The sequence below is a fragment of the Electrona antarctica genome (assembly GCF_951216825.1).
Source record: "Electrona antarctica genome assembly, chromosome: 9".
NCBI lineage: Eukaryota > Metazoa > Chordata > Actinopteri > Myctophiformes > Myctophidae > Electrona > Electrona antarctica.
In genome coordinates, this window is record NC_136790.1 from 7,425,887 (window position 1) to 7,447,021 (window position 21,135).

Consider the following 21,135-nt stretch of genomic DNA (forward strand, 5'->3'; position numbering starts at 1 on the left):
CACTGTTTACCTGTAAGTAATATGCACCTGGAGAGAGCTCACTGTTTACCTGTAAGTAATATGCACCTGGAGAGAGATCACTGTTTACCTGTAAGTAATATGCACCTGGAGAGAGCTCACTGTTAATTACCTGTAAGTAATATGCACCTGGAGAGAGCTCACTGTTAATTACCTGTAAGTAATATGCACCTGGAGAGAGCTCACTGTTAATTACCTGTAAGTAATATGCACCTGGAGAGAGGTATAGGCCTTACCTGTGAGTAACATTTATAACCTATAACCTATACCAGGGGTGGGAAACTTTGATGATGGAGAGGACCACTATAGTTCCACATTGCATATAGCAAAAAATAGCCGAACTACAAGCTCAAAATGCGTCGCAGTGCGACGCAGAGCTTGTAGATTGGCTATTTTTGCTATTATTTGAATTGAAATCCTGAATTATATTTTGTTCTGCTATTTTTGAATTGGAATCCTGAAAAGTAACATTTTTATTTAATTTCAAATGCCTTTAATTATAGTTATGTTAACTTTATGAACTAAATACAAATACAATGGACATAAAAAAAAAACACAATACCATTCTAATTCTAGTCATTCAGCTAATAATTTAGACTGAAGTAATTTAAGCGTGTCATGTTAGCTTGTTTGGAATTGTAACTTTATGACAACTTTAATTGTAACTTTAAACTGTAGCTTAAAATCATACTATATCAATATTTGGCATGTGGCCCCCGGGCCGCCAGTTGCCCATGCATGCCCTACCCTAACCATAATATACCCTACTGTACTGTATATCCTAACATGGAGAGAGCTCACTGTCTATCTGTTAGTAACATATCGTAGTTTGGACATATAATGACAGAGACCATATAAATGATATAGTCATGATGGTGCCGCGCTTGTAACTTGGCTACGGCTATGTTTTGCCTTTTCCTTCTTCTTAAAAATCAATGAATAAAATCATTTTTTGCCTATGATGAAATGGACTCCAACTTGGATAGTGGTTAGTTAGTTTATCACACAATGCTTTTAGTTACATGCTCTGCAGTTATACAGCAGTTTATCAAAAACCACCTGCATATTTGACATTGTGTTGAGAACAAAGATCTTCTTCTGGAATGTGACAAAAACAACCTCCCTTGTTAAACTCACGCCCTTATAAGGAACTGGTACAGTAGCCTTTTATCGCCAGTCTGGAACTGGAACTGTGAGTCAGTGACTGATACACAGAGGGACTGTGAGTCAGTGACTGATACACAGAGGGACTGTGAGTCAGTGACTGATACACAGAGGGACTGTGAGTCAGTGGCTGATACACAGAGGGACTGTGAGTCAGTGACTGATACACAGAGGGACTGTGAGTCAGTGGCTGATACACAGAGGGACTGTGAGTCAGTGGCTGATACACAGAGGGACTGTGAGTCAGTGACTGATACACAGAGGGACTGTGAGTCAGTGGCTGATACACAGAGGGACTGTGAGTCAGTGACTGATACACAGAGGGACTGTGAGTCAGTGACTGATACACAGAGAGACTGTGAGTCAGTGACTGATACACAGAGGGACTGTGAGTCAGTGACTGATACACAGAGGGACTGTGAGTCAGTGACTGATACACAGAGAGACTGTGAGTCAGTGACTGATACACAGAGGGACTGTGAGTCAGTGGCTGATACACAGAGGGACTGTGAGTCAGTGACTGATACACAGAGGGACTGTGAGTCAGTGACTGATACACAGAGGGACTGTGAGTCAGTGACTGATACACAGAGGGACTGTGAGTCAGTGGCTGATACACAGAGGGACTGTGAGTCAGTGACTGATACACAGAGGGACTGTGAGTCAGTGACTGATACACAGAGGGACTGTGAGTCAGTGACTGATACACAGAGGGACTGTGAGTCAGTGGCTGATACACAGAGGGACTGTGAGTCAGTGGCTGATACACAGAGGGACTGTGAGTCAGTGGCTGATACACAGAGGGACTGTGAGTCAGTGACTGATACACAGAGTATCAGTACACTGATACACAGAGGGACTGTGAGTCAGTGACTGATACACAGAGGGACTGTGAGTCAGTGGCTGATACACAGAGGGACTGTGAGTCAGTGACTGATACACAGAGGGACTGTGAGTCAGTGATACACAGAGGGACTGTGAGTCAGTGATACACAGAGGGACTGTGAGTCAGTGACTGATACACAGAGGGACTGTGAGTCAGTGATACACAGAGGGACTGTGAGTCAGTGACTGATACACAGAGGGACTGTGAGTCAGTGATACACAGAGGGACTGTGAGTCAGTGATACACAGAGGGACTGTGAGTCAGTGATACACAGAGGGACTGTGAGTCAGTGATACACAGAGGGACTGTGAGTCAGTGACTGATACACAGAGGGACTGTGAGTCAGTGATACACAGAGGGACTGTGAGTCAGTGACTGATACACAGAGGGACTGTGAGTCAGTGGCTGATACACAGAGGGACTGTGAGTCAGTGGCTGATACACCCAGAGGGACTGTGAGTCAGTGACTGATACACAGAGGGACTGTGAGTCAGTGACTGATACACAGAGGGACTGTGAGTCAGTGGCTGATACACAGAGGGACTGTGAGTCAGTGATTGATACACAGGGGGACTGTGAGTCAGTGACTGATACACAGAGGGACTGTGAGTCAGTGACGGATACACAGAGGGACTGTGAGTCAGTGACGGATACACAGAGGGACTGTGAGTCAGTGACTGATACACAGAGGGACTGTGAGTCAGTGACGGATACACAGAGGGACTGTGAGTCAGTGACTGAGAGGGACTGTGAGTCAGTGACTGATACACAGAGGGACTGTGAGTCAGTGACTGATACACAGAGGGACTGTGAGTCAGTGACTGATACACAGAGGGACTGTGAGTCAGTGACTGATACACAGAGGGACTGTGAGTCAGTGACTGATACACAGAGGGACTGTGAGTCAGTGACTGATACACAGAGGGACTGTGAGTCAGTGGCTGATACACAGAGGGACTGTGAGTCAGTGACTGAGAGGGACTGTGAGTCAGTGACTGATACACAGAGGGACTGTGAGTCAGTGGCTGATACACAGAGGGACTGTGAGTCAGTGACTGAGAGGGACTGTGAGTCAGTGACTGATACACAGAGGGACTGTGAGTCAGTGACTGATACACAGAGGGACTGTGAGTCAGTGACTGATACACAGAGGGACTGTGAGTCAGTGGCTGATACACAGAGGGACTGTGAGTCAGTGACTGATACACAGAGGGACTGTGAGTCAGTGGCTGATACACAGAGGGACTGTGAGTCAGTGACTGATACACAGAGGGACTGTGAGTCAGTGGCTGATACACAGAGGGACTGTGAGTCAGTGACTGATACACAGAGGGACTGTGAGTCAGTGGCTGATACACAGAGGGACTGTGAGTCAGTGACTGATACACAGAGGGACTGTGAGTCAGTGGCTGATACACAGAGGGACTGTGAGTCAGTGACTGATACACAGAGGGACTGTGAGTCAGTGACTGATACACAGAGGGACTGTGAGTCAGTGGCTGATACACAGAGGGACTGTGAGTCAGTGGCTGATACACAGAGGGACTGTGAGTCAGTGACTGATACACAGAGGGACTGTGAGTCAGTGATACACAGAGGGACTGTGAGTCAGTGACTGATACACAGAGGGACTGTGAGTCAGTGGCTGATACACAGAGGGACTGTGAGTCAGTGGCTGATACACCCAGAGGGACTGTGAGTCAGTGACTGATACACAGAGGGACTGTGAGTCAGTGACTGATACACAGAGGGACTGTGAGTCAGTGGCTGATACACAGAGGGACTGTGAGTCAGTGATTGATACACAGGGGGACTGTGAGTCAGTGACTGATACACAGAGGGACTGTGAGTCAGTGACGGATACACAGAGGGACTGTGAGTCAGTGACGGATACACAGAGGGACTGTGAGTCAGTGACTGATACACAGAGGGACTGTGAGTCAGTGACGGATACACAGAGGGACTGTGAGTCAGTGACTGAGAGGGACTGTGAGTCAGTGACTGATACACAGAGGGACTGTGAGTCAGTGACTGATACACAGAGGGACTGTGAGTCAGTGACTGATACACAGAGGGACTGTGAGTCAGTGACTGATACACAGAGGGACTGTGAGTCAGTGACTGATACACAGAGGGACTGTGAGTCAGTGACTGATACACAGAGGGACTGTGAGTCAGTGGCTGATACACAGAGGGACTGTGAGTCAGTGACTGAGAGGGACTGTGAGTCAGTGACTGATACACAGAGGGACTGTGAGTCAGTGGCTGATACACAGAGGGACTGTGAGTCAGTGACTGAGAGGGACTGTGAGTCAGTGACTGATACACAGAGGGACTGTGAGTCAGTGACTGATACACAGAGGGACTGTGAGTCAGTGACTGATACACAGAGGGACTGTGAGTCAGTGGCTGATACACAGAGGGACTGTGAGTCAGTGACTGATACACAGAGGGACTGTGAGTCAGTGGCTGATACACAGAGGGACTGTGAGTCAGTGACTGATACACAGAGGGACTGTGAGTCAGTGGCTGATACACAGAGGGACTGTGAGTCAGTGACTGATACACAGAGGGACTGTGAGTCAGTGGCTGATACACAGAGGGACTGTGAGTCAGTGACTGATACACAGAGGGACTGTGAGTCAGTGGCTGATACACAGAGGGACTGTGAGTCAGTGACTGATACACAGAGGGACTGTGAGTCAGTGACTGATACACAGAGGGACTGTGAGTCAGTGGCTGATACACATAGGGACTGTGAGTCAGTGGCTGATACACAGAGGGACTGTGAGTCAGTGACTGATACACAGAGGGACTGTGAGTCAGTGGCTGATACACAGAGGGACTGTGAGTCAGTGACTGATACACAGAGGGACTATGTGAAATTCTGAATTTGAGGATTGCAAGAAAATTACCATTGACCATAATCATTATGACACGTGATGTCATGAGTTTGTATTGATAGATATTATACTTATCTAATAATAATAATAATAACTAGAAAAAGTGCCCTTCCGGGCACAGGTCTCCACCAGTGTGTGTGATGTTTGGCAAAATGTGTAGGAGTAATATATAAACGTGTGTGTGTGTGTGTGTGTGTGTGTGTGTGTGTGTGTGTGTGTGTGTGTGTGTGTGTGTGTGTGTGTGAGACGCGGCTTGGCCTGTTGTAGCGCCACCATGAGGCTGATTCGGCTGATTTCTTCCTCAGCCTAGTGGGAATATGCATGCACAGTTTCACCGCAATCGGACGCTGCGTTGAGTAGTTGTGGCGATTTGTACAAAACGGGTACAAAGCAGGCTACTCCTGAAAAGTTTAGAAGCCAATCGTAGCCAATGAGGGTGGATTATGATAAATCAAACAAACCCGTCTTGATCACATGACTATGGAGAACATGTGTACTGATTTGCGTGAAATTTGGATAAAATCTGAAGGAGTAATATTAGAAAATGTGTTTTACATATGTCGGCCTCCTGGTGGCGCTATAAAGAGCAGATGTGAAAAATTCCAGGCAAAGGTTTTTCCTTGGCCTCTAGGGAGTTGGCATACAAAGTTATCCACAGATCCATGCAGTTAGAGGTAAAAACACTTTTCGGCCAGTTATAGCGCCACCATGAGGCTGAGTTGAAAATGTTCATGTGGCATTTCTTCCTCGGCCTAGTGGGAATGTGCGTGCACAATTTCACGGAAATCACATGATGTGTTCATGATTTGCAGTATTTTGTTTGAAACTGAGCACTCCTGCGAACTTTGGAAGCCAATCTTAGCCAATCAGGATGGACTCTGAGAAATCTGAAATACCTGTTTCGTTGAATGGCTCTAGAGAGACTGTGTACCAATTTGTGTGATGTTTGGACAAAATCTGTAGGTGTACTGTCCAAAAACTTGTTTTGCACAAAGCGGCCTCCTGGTGGCGCTATAACAGGCCGTTCTGGAAAATGTGGGGCAGAGGTTCATCGTTGGCATCCAGGGAGTGTGTGTGTGCAAAGTTTGGCATCGACCGGGTTAACGGTGCCGGAGATTAGCTGGTAACAGACGGACGGAAGGACACACACACGGGGACACACACACACACACGGACGGAGTGCAAAACATACTCTCTCCCCATGCCTTCGGCCTGGTGGAGACAATTATCAGTACAGCAGTGTTAATTTTGATTCTAAATGTGTTTATGCATGGCAGTATTGATACTTAAGTAAAGAATGTGAGTACTTTTTTCCACCACTGTTAGTTTTTAATTAAAACTGGTGGCGGGGAAGTGTGGGGGGGTGGGGGGGGGGGGTGGGGGAGTGAACAATGGTTTTCATCAGCCTTTCATACTGTCTGTATGAGACTGACCTGTGTGTGTGTGTGTGTGTGTGTGTGTGTGTGTGTGTGTGTGTGTGTGTGTGTGTGTGTGTGCGTGTGCGTGTGCGTGTGCGTGTGTGTGTGCGCACGTTCAGTTGAAGAAGAGCGGGAAGGAGCCCAAGGGCGGAGCGGAGCTTGTTTTTGGAGACACGACGTACAGAACCAAGGTACACTGTTTAGACATACAGAACCGAGGTGACACTGTTTAGAGTTAGTCGTACAGAACCAAGGTGACACTGTTTAGAGTTAGTCGTACAGAACCAAGGTGACACTGTTTAGAGTTAGACCTACAGAACCAAGGTGACACTGTTTAGAGTTAGACCTACAGAACCAAGGTGACACTGTTTAGACTCAGTTAGACCTACAGAACCAAGGTGACACTGTTTAGAGTTAGACCTACAGAACCAAGGTGACACTGTTTAGAGTTAGACCTACAGAACCAAGGTGACACTGTTTAGAGTTAGACCTACAGAACCAAGGTGACACTGTTTAGAGTTAGACCTACAGAACCAAGGTGACACTGTTTAGAGTTAGTCGTACAGAACCAAGGTGACACTGTTTAGAGTTAGACCTACAGAACCATGGTGACACTGTTCTAAACAGTCGTTTTATTTTGAAGGTTTGTGGCCGCACAAAGTCACCTCAGTGGAATGAGGCCTTCCACTTCCTGGTTCGTGACCCTAAACAGGAAATGCTCATCATCAAGGTTAGTTTTCAGTTTGTTCTCAATCGGAAGATTTCTGAAACCCAAAACACAGACCGGGAGAATGGCTGGGTTGTTTGGTGGAAAGTTAACATTCTTAACCCATTAAACTCAAAAGCAACAGCTGTGTCATTTGAGATGTTAGCGTTGGCTATTCAAATATACCAGATCTATAATCATGAAGAAGTTAATACATACTTATTTAGAAGGCATTTATAGAATCTTCAGGCATGCCTGAAGAAGGCCGAAAGGCCGAAACGTTGCTATATGACTCTTTAAAATAAAGTTCTTGAACCAGCAAGTGGCAGTGTGCGGGTCTCTCCTCCTTCCTCATAACGTTTGCTGTACTGCCAGGACCTATACGCACCTGCTATAAAACTGAACCGGGTGTGCGGAAGTCATCCCTCAAATATTTATAGAATCTTAAAATGGTAAATGTTTCATTTATATACAAGCGCCATATTGTAGTGTATATTACTTTACTTTAGCCGGGACACTGCATATCAAATCAATGGACATATGTATGCAACGTAATTATATAAAGGGTATGCGCATGCATAAAGTACAGCATACATGTACAGTTGTTGGTGGTACATCATTAAGCCCCCCCCCCCCCCCCCCCCCCCCCCCCCCCGCCCCCCCCCCCGCAGGCTGGTAACTGTGTTTTGGTCTATAAATAATGGCGTACTGTACAGTAGTTGTGAACAATTTACAATTACAATTTAGGCATTTAGCAGATGCTCTTAATCCAGAGCGACTTGTACTGTAAGCAAGAACAAAACATGGTAATACATCAAATACATACATTATGTGCACATTAAACTATGAAACAAAGCATAAAAACATGCATACAAGAACAATAATCTATGTAAGGTGTAAAGTGCATCTATATGATTTAGCAGCTATATTTAATCATAATCTATGTATTGTATTATATAACAGTTGTCCAGTGGGGGGGTCTATATACCATAATGTATTATATAACAGTGAATGTCCAGTGGATGGACCATCCGGGGGTCTATATACCATAATGTATCCTCTGGGTCTATATTTAACAATATGTATTAACAGTGGATGCAGGACCTTCCTCCGGGGTCTATATTTAACCATATGTATTGTATTCTATAACAGTTGTCCAGTGCATGGGATCAGCCTCCGGGGTCTATATTTAACCATATGTATTGTATTCTATAACAGTTGTCCAGTGCATGGGATCAGCCTCTGGGGTCTTTATTTAACCATATGTATTGTAACAGTTGTCCAGTGCATGGGATCAGCCTCTGGGGTCTTTATTTAACCATATGTATTGTAACAGTTGTCCAGTGCATGGGATCAGCCTCTGGGGTCTTTATTTAACCATATGTATTGTAACAGTTGTCCAGTGCATGGGATCAGCCTCTGGGGTCTCTGGTGCTTCCGGTCAGAGAGCTGCTGTCAGAACCACAGCTGGTCCTGGATCAGTGGTTCCATCTGGACGGAGCCTCGCCAGACAGCCAGATCCTTCTGAGAGCTGAACTCAAGGTCGGTCGGTCGGTCGGTCGGTCGGTCATAGAGCCCATTGAATTGAATATCCAACATGCTGAGACATGTGTTTGCTGTTGACAGATCTTACAGACCAGGATGATTGAGGCTCTTGAAGCTCAGCCGTCAGAAGATGAGGTGACCACCACTGTGGTCAGTGCTGGCCATCAGTCAGAAGAGGAGGAGACCACCACGGAGGTCGATGAGGTGACCACCACGGAGGTCGATGAGGCGACCACCACGGAGGTCGATGAGGTGACCACTGCTGAGTGTTCAGCTCCATCGTCCCGAGAGCTGGAGGAACCTGCTGACCGGTGAGTGGACCGACTTGGAAGGTTAAATGCAGTGGTTCTCAACCAGTGGTCCTGGGACCACCTGAGGGGGTCCCTGAGGGGGTCCCAGGTGGTCCCCAGCTAAATGATGGAGAGTTTGTAACGAAACAAAATGGACCCTTATAGATCTTTATCTCTTGAGAGCGTAACATTAAACCAAATGGACCCGTACGGGTCCATTTGGTTTTCACATCTGCATTACTTAATTAGTTAATTTACAAGAAGTCTACACAATTAGAGATTGTAATTATGATCAACGTTTACCTGTTATCTCTCCTAATGGTACCAACATCAATACAGCATTGAATTGCAACGGTAGTGTCACATTTATAATGTCCGTGGTTGCGACCCCCTCCCCTGTCCGTGGTTGCGACCCCCTCCCCTGTCCGTGGTTGCGACCCCCTCCCCTGTCCGTGGTTGCGACCCCCTCCCCTGTCCGTGGTAAGGTTGCGACCCCCTCCCCTGTCCGTGGTAAGGTTGCGACCCCCTCCCCTGTCCGTGTGGGTGGTTGCGACCCCCTCCCCTGTCCGTGGTAAGGTTGCGACCCCCTCCCCTGTCCGTGGTAAGGTTGCGACCCCCTCCCCTGTCCGTGGTAAGGTTGCGACCCCCTCCCCTGTCCGTGTGGGTGGTTGCGACCCCCTCCCCTGTCCGTGGTAAGGTTGCGACCCCCTCCCCTGTCCGTGGTAAGGTTGCGACCCCCTCCCCTGTCCGTGGTAAGGTTGCGACCCCCTCCCCTGTCCGTGGTAAGGTTGCGACCCCCTCCCCTGTCCGTGGTAAGGTTGCGACCCCCTCCCCTGTCCGTGGTAAGGTTGCGACCCCCTCCCCTGTCCGTGGTAAGGTTGTGACCCCCTCCCCTGTCCGTGGTAAGGTTGCGACCCCCTCCCCTGTCCGTGTGGGTGTCGACCCCCTCCCCTGTCCGTGGTAAGGTTGCGACCCCCTCCCCTGTCCGTGGTAAGGTTGCGACCCCCCTCCCCTGTCCGTGGTAAGGTTGCGACCCCCTCCCCTGTCCGTGGTAAGGTTGCGACCCCCTCACCTGTCCGTGGTAAGGTTGCGACCCCCTCCCCTGTCCGTGGTAAGGTTGCGACCCCCTCCCCTGTCCGTGTGGGTGTGACCCCCTCCCCTGTCCGTGTGGGTGTGACCCCCTCCCCTGTCCGTGGTAAGGTTGCGACCCCCTCCCCTGTCCGTGGTAAGGTTGCGACCCCCTCCCCTGTCCGTGGTAAGGTTGCGACCCCCTCCCCTGTCCGTGGTAAGGTTGCGACCCCCTCCCCTGTCCGTGGTAAGGTTGCGACCCCCTCCCCTGTCCGTGTGGGTGTGACCCCCTCCCCTGTCCGTGTGGGTGTGACCCCCTCCCCTGTCCGTGGTAAGGTTGCGACCCCCTCCCCTGTCCGTGGTAAGGTTGCGACCCCCTCCCCTGTCCGTGTGGGTGTCGACCCCCTCCCCTGTCCGTGTGGGTGTCGACCCCCTCCCTTGTCCGTGTGGGTGTCGACCCCCTCCCCTGTCCGTGTGGGTGTCGACCCCCTCCCCTGTCCGTGCTAAGGTTGCGACCCCCTCCCCTGTCCGTGTGGGTGTCGACCCCCTCCCCTGTCCGTGGTAAGGTTGCGACCCCCTCCCCTGTCCGTGTGGGTGTGACCCCCTCCCCTGTCCGTGGTAAGGTTGCGACCCCCTCCCCTGTCCGTGGTAAGGTTGCGACCCCCTCCCCTGTCCGTGGTAAGGTTGCGACCCCCTCCCCTGTCCGTGTGGGTGTCGACCCCCTCCCCTGTCCGTGTGGGTGTGACCCCCTCCCCTGTCCGTGTGGGTGTCGACCCCCTCCCCTGTCCGTGGTAAGGTTGCGACCCCCTCCCCTGTCCGTGTGGGTGTGACCCCCTCCCCTGTCCGTGGTAAGGTTGCGACCCCCTCCCCTGTCCGTGGTAAGGTTGCGACCCCCTCCCCTGTCCGTGGTAAGGTTGCGACCCCCTCCCCTGTCCGTGGTAAGGTTGCGACCCCCTCCCCTGTCCGTGGTAAGGTTGCGACCCCCTCCCCTGTCCGTGGTAAGGTTGCGACCCCCTCCCCTGTCCGTGTGGGTGTCGCAACCACGGACATTAAAAATGTGACACTTCCGTTGTTTGCAGCATACAACGCTGACGAAGGCTTCGCGCCGAAACGCATTCGTTGTTGTGCTCTGTTTGACTTTGCAGCATACCATACCTACCTATAGTTCTGTGAGTGCTGGTGTTGTCTGGTTTAAAAGTGCTGTGGAGACACCCAGTATAATAATGACAGTGTTATTGTCAGGGGCACTACGTTGACACCCATGGCTGCTGTGGAGAGTGAGACATCCAGCCAGCCAGAGCCTGACGACGAGGGAGAAGTTGACGAAGAGCCTCCAGTTTGTCAACCAGCTGATGAACCTCATCGCCCTGATGGTGGCGCTACAGTGACTCCTCCCCCTCCCAGAGAAACCGCTCCCACAGTGAGTTGGAGACATTATGGGATGTCCCATATGTTCGGCCGTCAATAGCTTAAAAATGTGACATAGGAGAATATATTTATTTTTGTATGTGTGTGCGTGTGCGTGTGTGTGTGCGTGCGTGTGTGTAATAGGAAATGTGAGCTTTGTAGAAATTAAATACGAGCACTCTCAGTCTGTACATGCAGTTTACCGGGTGCACGGCTCACGGAGACTCAGAGTAAGAAAGAAATAGCCAGCACTCTGAAGTAGAGGTCTTCGGGTAAGCCAGAGATCTGAAAATACTAGGGATCCGAACGGACCTGGAGCCGGTCCGGTTCCATCCACAAGAAGTGACTCCGGGGACGGTTCGGAGCCACTACCGTATGTCTCGGGTAATCTGAAAGTGAAATGACGATTCAACTATTACCCGACTGGACCCGGCGATTGGCTTTTTTTCCCTCCTTCGTCCAGTGGGAGGAGAGCTGCCTGCATGCCTTGCGTCACGTGACTTGAGTAAGGAGGTGGTAAGGTTAGTAAGGAAGTATTGTGTAGACAACAACAACAAGATGGTAAGGTTAGTAAGGAAGTATTGTGTAGACAACAACAACAAGAAAGACTTGAGTAAGGAGGTGGTAAGGTTAGTAAGGAAGTACTGTGTAGACAACAACAACAAGATGGTAAGGTTAGTAAGGAAGTATTGTGTAGACAACAACAACAAGAAAGACTTGAGTAAGGAGGTGGTAAGGTTAGTAAGGAAGTATTGTGTAGACGACAACAACAAGATGGTAATGTTAGTAAGGAAGTACTGTGTAGACAACAACAACAAGAAAGAAATATCCAGCACTCGGAAGTGTTAAGTGTGCCTTAATTTCCGTGGATGCTGTCCGTGGTGATGAACAGACATCCGATGTTTGGCACTCATTTAAGATTTTTACGATGCATCGTGATTTCAATATTAACGTTTCTGGAGAAGGATAGGTAGTGTTAGGTTCTTCTCCTGTTTATTGGGAAACAAAAATATGGAAGTGCTTCAGAACAAAAGCGACTGCCATCCGGCTGGCAGTCAAGCGTCCGCGCCAGGAGGACCTAGGGGCAGGAAAAGTGTTAATATGAATTAAAAGTCCCAGAAGGACTTCGGAGTGCCGTCTAGATTCAAACCGGGGGATAGTTTGAGCGCCGCGATTACATACAAAGTCAATGCAAAGACAAGACCTCATGAGTGACAGCCAATGCGTTGAGCCCCGATGGTTTTATTCATCCAAAAACAAGCAGGTCCATTTGGTTACACTTCCAAAGTTAAATTACTGTGCACTTTTTATATATATATCAATAATATATACTATCTAGGGCTGGGACTTTAACAGATTAATTTTGATTAATTAAAATAATTAACACATTTTAATTGCGCTTAGTTTTTGCACCTCATTGGACGAATTTGAGGCGTATCGATCATACCGGTGCACGCACTGGGAGAAGAAGATGATCAGGCTGCTTTGTTTGGCCCAGTGGATGATGGGAAATTAAACAAAAGCTAATTCATCCTGGTGTGTGGCGGAGGACAATTTCACCATGAATGAAAATCTCCACGGTATGATTATTGTGAGCGTTTCTTTTTTTTAAAACACCATAAACAATAATAGCTGTTTTCATCCCATCCATAGTGCACTCCACCAGAGGAGACGCCCCCTGCAGAATCTCAGGAGGAACTGCAACCACCAACACAGAGGTGAGATCCAGCGTCTATTGACCATATGCAGACGGCGGCCATCTTGCCATTAAGTTAATGGCAGGGTGGCAACTAGATGTAATTTGCCATTGACAGCCCATACATCCAAACAGAAAGGTCCTATCTGATTGACAGCCCATACATCCAAACAGAAAAGTCCTATTGCAGCTGTACGGAAAGCTTGAATTATCCTCTCTATATCTGCAAAGTTTTTGTTTCATAAAAATCCACTGTAGACATGTTATGAGCTACTTCCTGTCAAGAAATTCCTTGCAGGTGATTATTTAAGTGTTGTAGTTTGGAAGCGCTTGCTTTCAGAAAAGCAACGTCCAGTGATATCCAACGAGCACTAAACTCCAACACAAGAATGACTCTGTGTGTGTGTGTGTGTGTGTGTGTGTGTGTGTGTGTGTGTGTGTGTGTGTGTGTGTGTGTGTGTGTGTTTAGGCCTCACATAGGTGACGACCTGGCCCAGGCTACGGTGCCCTTTGACCTTCCATCACCTGAGCAGACCCTCCCCCCGCACACCACGCCAGAACTACACTTCGCTACTGAGGTATTATTAATATTATTATTATTATTATATTTATTCAATTGCGCAACGACAAACCGGAAGTCAATAGTGCACCAGCAAAATTATTCTCCGTCAATTGACTCATTGACGGTAGCCGAAATCTTCGCACCCTTTTATCTCTGAATCTAATCTCAGATTCCGATAATAATCAATAACAAGCTATATTGATGGCCGGTCGCGTCGCTAGTTTTGGTAAAAAAAGAAGCATCCCGTGGGTGGTCCGCGATTATTGGATTGCTTATCCAAGAGCTAACGTCCGGCAACCCCCAGGGTATTTTTTCCCTTGAAACAGGCTCATAAGAGGGGTCGCGGTGGCATTCGGTAGTGCTGTTGCCTCACAGCTAGAAGGTCCTGGGTTTGATACCCGCTGTGGGCGCTGGGCGTGTACTCTCCTTTGCATCATCAGTGCCCATACCCTAGGTAGGGTTGGCGAAAGGGCCTTATTGTGTGGATTTTGTATGTTCTCCCCTGGTCCCCTAGGGTAGGTACCCTCACATAATGTTCTCCCCGTGTCCCCTAGCCTAGGGTAGGTACCCTCACAAATAACATGCAGTAATCCTGGTCTCTACACTGCCTCCCCCTGGCCAGCCGGGGCACCTGATGGAGGGGGAATAACGTGTTCCTTCCACACGATATGTCCAACAGGGGAAACCCCCCCCCTGTCAGGTGAAAAGAAGCAGCTTGGACTCCTCATGCACTAAAGGAAGCATGAGGTCAGTTCGTTGCTCTCCCCAGGTTGGCAGAGGGAGTGTAGAGCCCAGGATTACATTAGATAATTGACACTGGGTGAAAAAACTGGGTTGCAAAATCATGGAAAGAAAAATGCTCATACGGCTCAAATACCCCTGGCACATGAATGGACACAGACCCAAACAATCGTGGCAATTAATAAATGCAGTTTCTAATGTTCGTCCTCTAGGGGGTGCTCCGTATCCACCTGCTGGAAGCTCGCAGTCTGGTTGCCAAGGACAACTGGGGCCTGGTGAAGGGCAAGAGTGACCCCTACGTCAAGGTCAGCGTCGGTGACCTTATGAACTTCAAGAGTCACGTGATCAAGGAGAACCTCAACCCGGTGTGGAACGAGATGTACGAGGTGAGAACATCACACCCCCTACTGTCTGTCACAAGTATTACATCATTGCCGAATCACAATTATATTTTTGCATAATCGTCAATCGTTTCCATGTTGAAAAATGGCCGAACATTTTCAAAACTTTTTCCAAAATAAGTTTTTGCGTGCGTGTTTGTCCAACAGGTGGTTGTGAGTGGACAGACGGTCCAGGAGATCCGGTTCGAGGTATACGATAAAGACCTGGACTCTGATGATTTCCTAGGCAGGTATGTAGAAGGTCTGAAAACCAACCTCTTCAGACTCCATCTTAGCCCGTAGCACTTGTTATGTAGACATAGCACTCTATAGTGTATACTCATAGTTTCATTGTACAGATATTCTGTTAGACGGATGTTAGGTTCTTAGCTTTGTTAAGATTCTTGATGACTATTTGTCGTGTGTGTGTGTGTGTGTGTGTGTGTGTGTGTGTGTGTGTGTGTGTGTGTGTGTGTGTGTGTGTGTGTGTGTGTGTGTGTGTGTGCGTGTGTGCGTGCGTGCGTGCGTGCGTGCGTGCGTGCGTGCGTGCGTGCGTGCGTGCGTGCGTGCGTGCGTGCGTGCGTGCGTGCGTGCGTGCGTGCGTGCGTGCGTGCGTGCGTGCGTGCGTGCGTGCGTGTGTGTGTGTGTGCGTGCGTGCAGGTTCAGCATCAGACTGGATGACATCATCAGACCTCGGTACACTGACCAGGTCAGTCTTTGTGGTCTCAGAACTCTCACACATACAAACATGTGTCTCGTGAGAGTAGTTGTATGACCAGTTGTATGACCAGTTGTATGACCAGGCACGCATGCGAACAACCACTTCAGTTCTACTTCCTATCACACGGCTGTTTGTTTACATTCACCAATGCAGGGGCTTGCTTTGTATTGCTAGGATGGGAGCGCTTGCTCATCCTATGAACTCCAATATCGGCTGCGGCTCTGCTCCAACGCAATACACATAACCGACGCACGTTTTGCGGATCCACCGCTTTACCCGTCCCTAACACTATATAATGACTGTGTTTCAGTGGTACACGCTGAAGGATGTAAAGTCTGGTCAGGTCCATGTCGTAGTGGAGTGGGTTCCTGCTGTCTCACAGAACCATAGACTGGAACAGGTATGTTCATGTCATAGTGGAGTGGGTTCCTGCTGTCTCACAGACACACACACACACACACACACACACACACACACACACACACACACACACACACACACACACTAGACAGGAACAGTACTTATCATTTGTATTATTTCTACAGAGGGTATGCGCGTAACATCATCATCATTCCTGGAAGTTCTGCGGGAACCTCTACTCAGCCTACTGAGTGGCAAAAAAACTAATTACTGGCCTTGATGGCCCATACATCCAAACAAAAAAGTCCTGATTGTATTAAACAACGTTAAACTCACTTTGCCACTCAGTTTGCCACTCGATTTTGCCATTCACTTTATGTGAAAAACATAACACATTTGAAAAACATGTTTTTTATATTACTCCTCCAGATTCTGTCCAAAAATCACGCAAATCATTACACACTATCTCTATAGTCATGTGTTCAAGCCAGACCTGTCCGATATTTCATATTCCATCCTAATTGGCTATAATTGGCTTTCAAAGTTTGCAGGATTGGCCCGTTTTGAACAAAAAGCCTCAAATCATGAACGCAGCGTGCAATTTACGCGAAATCTTTCACAGACTTTCCTACTAGGCTGAGGAATATATCCTACCCTTTCACATTGGCCTGTTATAGCGCCACCAACAGGTGGATTTTTGCAAAACACATTTTTGGAACAAAATGCCTCAAATCATCCAATTGCCATCCAAGGCCCTTTTCACATTGGCCTATTATAGCGCCACCAGGAGGCCACAAATTGACCTGCCCTGGTGGAGACCTATCTAGTTTTTACTGTTTCTTATTTATAACACTTTTTTTCCCTCATATGATTGGACAATATCCGGTGACTATATTAGTTGCAACTACACTCCCCAGGATTGCGTTGTCAATGCCTGTGTGGCATTGAGTGGCATTTTGTTTACTGCCTATACCTCCTATTGTTAATAATAATAATAATAATAATAATAATAATAATATCTGGGACTTCTATAGCGCTTTTCTAATACCCAAAGACGCTTTACATGTGTGGGGGCCGGGGGGGGGGGGGGGGGGGGGGACAAGAGAAAAGGACCAGTAAAACATTATATGTAACACGTTAAAAACACATCAGCTGGGGAATGCTAGTCTGAACAGGTGGGTTTTTAGTGCGGTTTTGAAGGTGGGGAGTGAGGGGGCATCGCAGATCTGTTTGGGGCGGCCACAGAGTTAATGTGTTAATGTAACATGTCTAATCCTTAACCCTGTCCGTGTCCATGCATCAGGTTCTACAGCTCCAGCGCCTCCAGTCCTTCCAAAACCGGACGGTTCCGTCTGCAGCGCTGCTGTTTGTGCTGGTGGACCAGGCCCGCGCACTGCCTGTGAGTCACATGTCTTGTCTGTCACAATTTTAAAAAAACTGTCAGACCCAAAAGCAGAACACAACAAGGTCAAAGTCCAAGGGTGTTTATTGCAAACTGAGGCGGAAATTGGGAGCTTGTAGATCGGCTATTTTCGGTGTAGGTTTTGGAGGGTGCCGTGTCATCAGTCCGAAGGCTCATTGTTCCGAAATTACTAACCCTGTCTCTAATCTTAACCCTATAAGTATACCCACCAGCACGGGAGCAGTGCAAGCACAGAGCAGCGTTTGGGGATAGTTTGTGCTGCTGTTCTGACTTCTCTCACGCAGTGCAGTTCAGCCGGTTTATCACACTGAGCAGACAGAGCAGCTGAGTGAGCAGAGAACAGCACATCAGAGGCACACTCACAGCTGCAAATAGCTTGTTGCCGATGCATTTGGACAAAGAAAGAATGACTTCTGTCCTTGAAATAATGATATGAAAAAAATAGTTGTTGTTGAAATGCCCCATCGCAGAGTCCGTCGTCCGTTTCAAATCCCTCCTGAAAACTCACTTTTTTAAAGCTGCTTTTATCCCCTAAATGTTTTAACACATTATGCCCTACTGCATTTCTGCGTAGGCCTATAGCTTGTTTTATCCTCTGTATCATTGTTATTTTTTGTGTTTATGGTGTGTTTTAGAAGAGCATTATAATATACTGTATAAAGGCCTATTGTTTTCCTCTATAGCTGAAGAAGAGCGGCAAAGAGCCCAAAGCGGGGGCGGAGCTAGTTCTGGGAGGAACCACCCACAGAACCAAGGTGACACTTTGGTCATGTGACGCTTTGGGCATGTTTCATGTCATTAACTGTAGACTTTATCAGCTTTTTGTTTTGTTTTGTTTTTGCGTTAATGTGATCCACGTGACTCCACATGGCCACATGCAGAGTCCCAGAAAAAAATGGTGACTCATCATAGCATGATGGGTAACCATGGAATCATGGCAAAACAAGCCATGTAACATTAAAAAGAAAAAAGAAAAGAGGTCGTTGGCAGGGAATTAACCGTTCTTGACCTTTGACCCGTCTCTGTGCAGATGTGCGATCGCTCCGTCGACCCTCAGTGGAAGCAGACCTTCTACTTCCTGATTCGTGACCCCAAACTTGAGATGCTCATTTTTAAGGTAAAATGTGTGTGTGTGTGTGTGTGTGTGTGTGTGTGTGTGTGTGTGTGTGTGTGTGTGTGTGTGTGTGTGTGTGTGTGTGTGTGTGTGTGTGTGTGTGTGTGTGTGTGTGTGTGTGCGCGTGTGTGTATGTGTGAGTGAGGGCACGAGTGCGTGCGTGCGTGCGTGCTACTGCTAATCTCACAAACAGTTTGATCGGTCAATGCCACATTTCTTGTGTACACTAGTAGACCAACTTACCGTCACACATAATAAATATCATATAGTCTTGAATATATTCAACTTTACGCTAGTAGGCTAACTTAGTGGGATAGATGGGATCAACCTCTGGGTCTATATTTAACCATATGTATTATATAACAGTGGATGGACCTTCCTCTGGGTCTATATTTAACCATATGTATTATATAACAGTGGATGGACCTTCCTCTGGGTCTATATTTAACCATATGTATTGTATTCTATAACAGTTGTCCAGTGGATGGGATCAGCCTCTGGGGTCTCTGGTGCTTCCGGTCAGAGAGCTGCTGTCAGAACCACAGCTGGTCCTGGATCAGTGGTTCCATCTGGACGGAGCCTCGCCGGACAGCCAGATCCTTCTGAGAGCTGAACTCAAGGTGGGAAAAATAAGTGGTGAAAAGAGCAGGAAAACTAAAGTTGTGAAATAATTGGTGAAAACAGTGGGTTACTTAAAGATGGAGTGCCGTACTCTCTGTTGTACTCTCTGTTTTGTATGCGTCTATGGAGTAAACATTTACTTAGTCTAATAGACCCCAGGTGTTTTGTCTGTGTCTATGGAGTTAACATTACTATAATAGACCCCCAGGTGTGCTTATAATATTCAAATATGTCTTCCCTGTGTATTTTTGGTTTCTTCCTGAAAGCTGAAAGCCTTTGAGTCAAAAGGCCCAATCGAAAACACACAATTTTTGTGACATGATAAACCTAACCCCTCCTCCATTATATAACACACAGCTGTGGGCGAGGCTTAAGTTCAGGTGGGTGGTGCTACTGTACTGTGAAAATCAGTTGAATAATGATGTGTTTTGAACAGATCCTGGATTCCAAGATGGTGGAGCTGATAGGAACAGACTCTTTGCCCTGCGCTGCCTCCGGCTGTGGACCATAAGAATAGTCTATGTGTGTATGTATGAATCTATGTATCCAGTATGTTGCATTGATAGAACACCACAGTTAGACTGCAGTTGACAGTAGACTGCAGTCACATCCAGTATGTTGCATTGGTAGAACACAGTTCACATCCAGTATGTTGCATTGATAGAACACAGTTAGACTGCAGTCACATCCAGTATGTTGCATTGATAGAACACAGTTCACATCCAGTATGTTGCATTGATAGAACACAGTTAGACTGCAGTCACATCCAGTATGTTGCATTGATAGAACACAGTTCACATCCAGTATGTTGCATTGATAGAACACAGTTCACATCCAGTATGTTGCATTGATAAAACACAGTTAGACTGCAGTCACATCCAGTATGTTGCATTGATAGAACACAGTTCACATCCAGTATGTTGCATTGATAAAACACAGTTAGACTGCAGTCACATCCAGTATGTTGCATTGATAGAACACAGTTCACATCCAGTATGTTGCATTGATAGAACACAGTTCACATCCAGTATGTTGCATTGATAGAACACAGTTAGTCACATCCAGTATGTTGCATTGATAGAACACAGTTCACATCCAGTATGTTGCATTGATAGAACACAGTTCACATCCAGTATGTTGCATTGATAGAACACAGTTAGTCACATCCAGTATGTTGCATTGATAGAACACAGTTCACATCCAGTATGTTGCATTGATAGAACACAGTTAGTCACATCCAGTATGTTGCATTGATAGAACACAGTTCACATCCAGTATGTTCCATTGATAGAACACAGTTCACATCCAGTATGTTGCATTGATAGAACACAGTTCACATCCAGTATGTTCCATTGATAGAACACAGTTCACATCCAGTATGTTGCATTGATAGAACACAGTTCACATCCAGTATGTTGCATTGATAGAACACAGTTCACATCCAGTATGTTGCATTGATAGAACACAGTTAGTCACATCCAGTATGTTGCATTGATAGAACACAGTTCACATCCAGTATGTTGCATTGATAGAACACAGTTAGACTGCAGTCACATCCAGTATGTTGCATTGATAGAACACAGTTCACATCCAGTATGTTCCATTGATAGAACACAGTTCACATCCAGTATGTTGCATTGATAGAACACAGTTCACATCCAGTATGTTGCATTGATAGAACACAGTTCACATCCAGTATGTTGCATTGATAGAACACAGTTCACATCCAGTATGTTGCATTGATAGAACACAGTTAGTCACATCCAGTATGTTGCATTGATAGAACACAGTTAGACTGCAGTCACATCCAGTATGTTGCATTGATAGAACACAGTTAGACTGCAGTCACATCCAGTATGTTGCATTGATAGAACACAGTTAGTCACATCCAGTATGTTGCATTGATAGAACACAGTTAGACTGCAGTCACATCCAGTATGTTGCATTGATAGAACACAGTTCACATCCAGTATGTTGCATTGATAGAACACAGACTGCAGTCACATCCAGTATGTTGCATTGATAGAACACAGTTCACATCCAGTATGTTGCATTGATAGAACACAGACTGCAGTCACATCCAGTATGTTGCATTGATAGAACACAGTTAGA

At 47.1% G+C, this 21,135-nt stretch overlaps 1 protein-coding gene across 1 annotated transcript in view; it reads left to right on the forward strand.

The window, feature by feature from the left end:
* Positions 1–19,554, forward strand: part of LOC306930103 (uncharacterized protein) — a 137,657-nt gene extending 118,103 nt beyond the window's left edge. Inside the window, exons 50-63 of the mRNA XM_079510845.1 lie at positions 8,722–8,835; positions 8,884–8,951; positions 11,241–11,418; positions 13,059–13,123; positions 13,571–13,679; positions 14,617–14,790; positions 14,953–15,035; positions 15,445–15,493; positions 15,816–15,905; positions 17,169–17,264; positions 17,972–18,043; positions 18,319–18,405; positions 18,876–19,022; positions 19,460–19,554. Of these exons, the coding sequence (XP_079366971.1) occupies positions 8,722–8,835; positions 8,884–8,951; positions 11,241–11,418; positions 13,059–13,123; positions 13,571–13,679; positions 14,617–14,790; positions 14,953–15,035; positions 15,445–15,493; positions 15,816–15,905; positions 17,169–17,264; positions 17,972–18,043; positions 18,319–18,405; positions 18,876–19,022; positions 19,460–19,534 (1,407 nt within the window). The 3' untranslated portion in view covers positions 19,535–19,554. The remainder of the gene's footprint in view (positions 1–8,721; positions 8,836–8,883; positions 8,952–11,240; positions 11,419–13,058; positions 13,124–13,570; positions 13,680–14,616; positions 14,791–14,952; positions 15,036–15,444; positions 15,494–15,815; positions 15,906–17,168; positions 17,265–17,971; positions 18,044–18,318; positions 18,406–18,875; positions 19,023–19,459) is intronic.
* Positions 19,555–21,135: the final 1,581 nt, after the last annotated feature.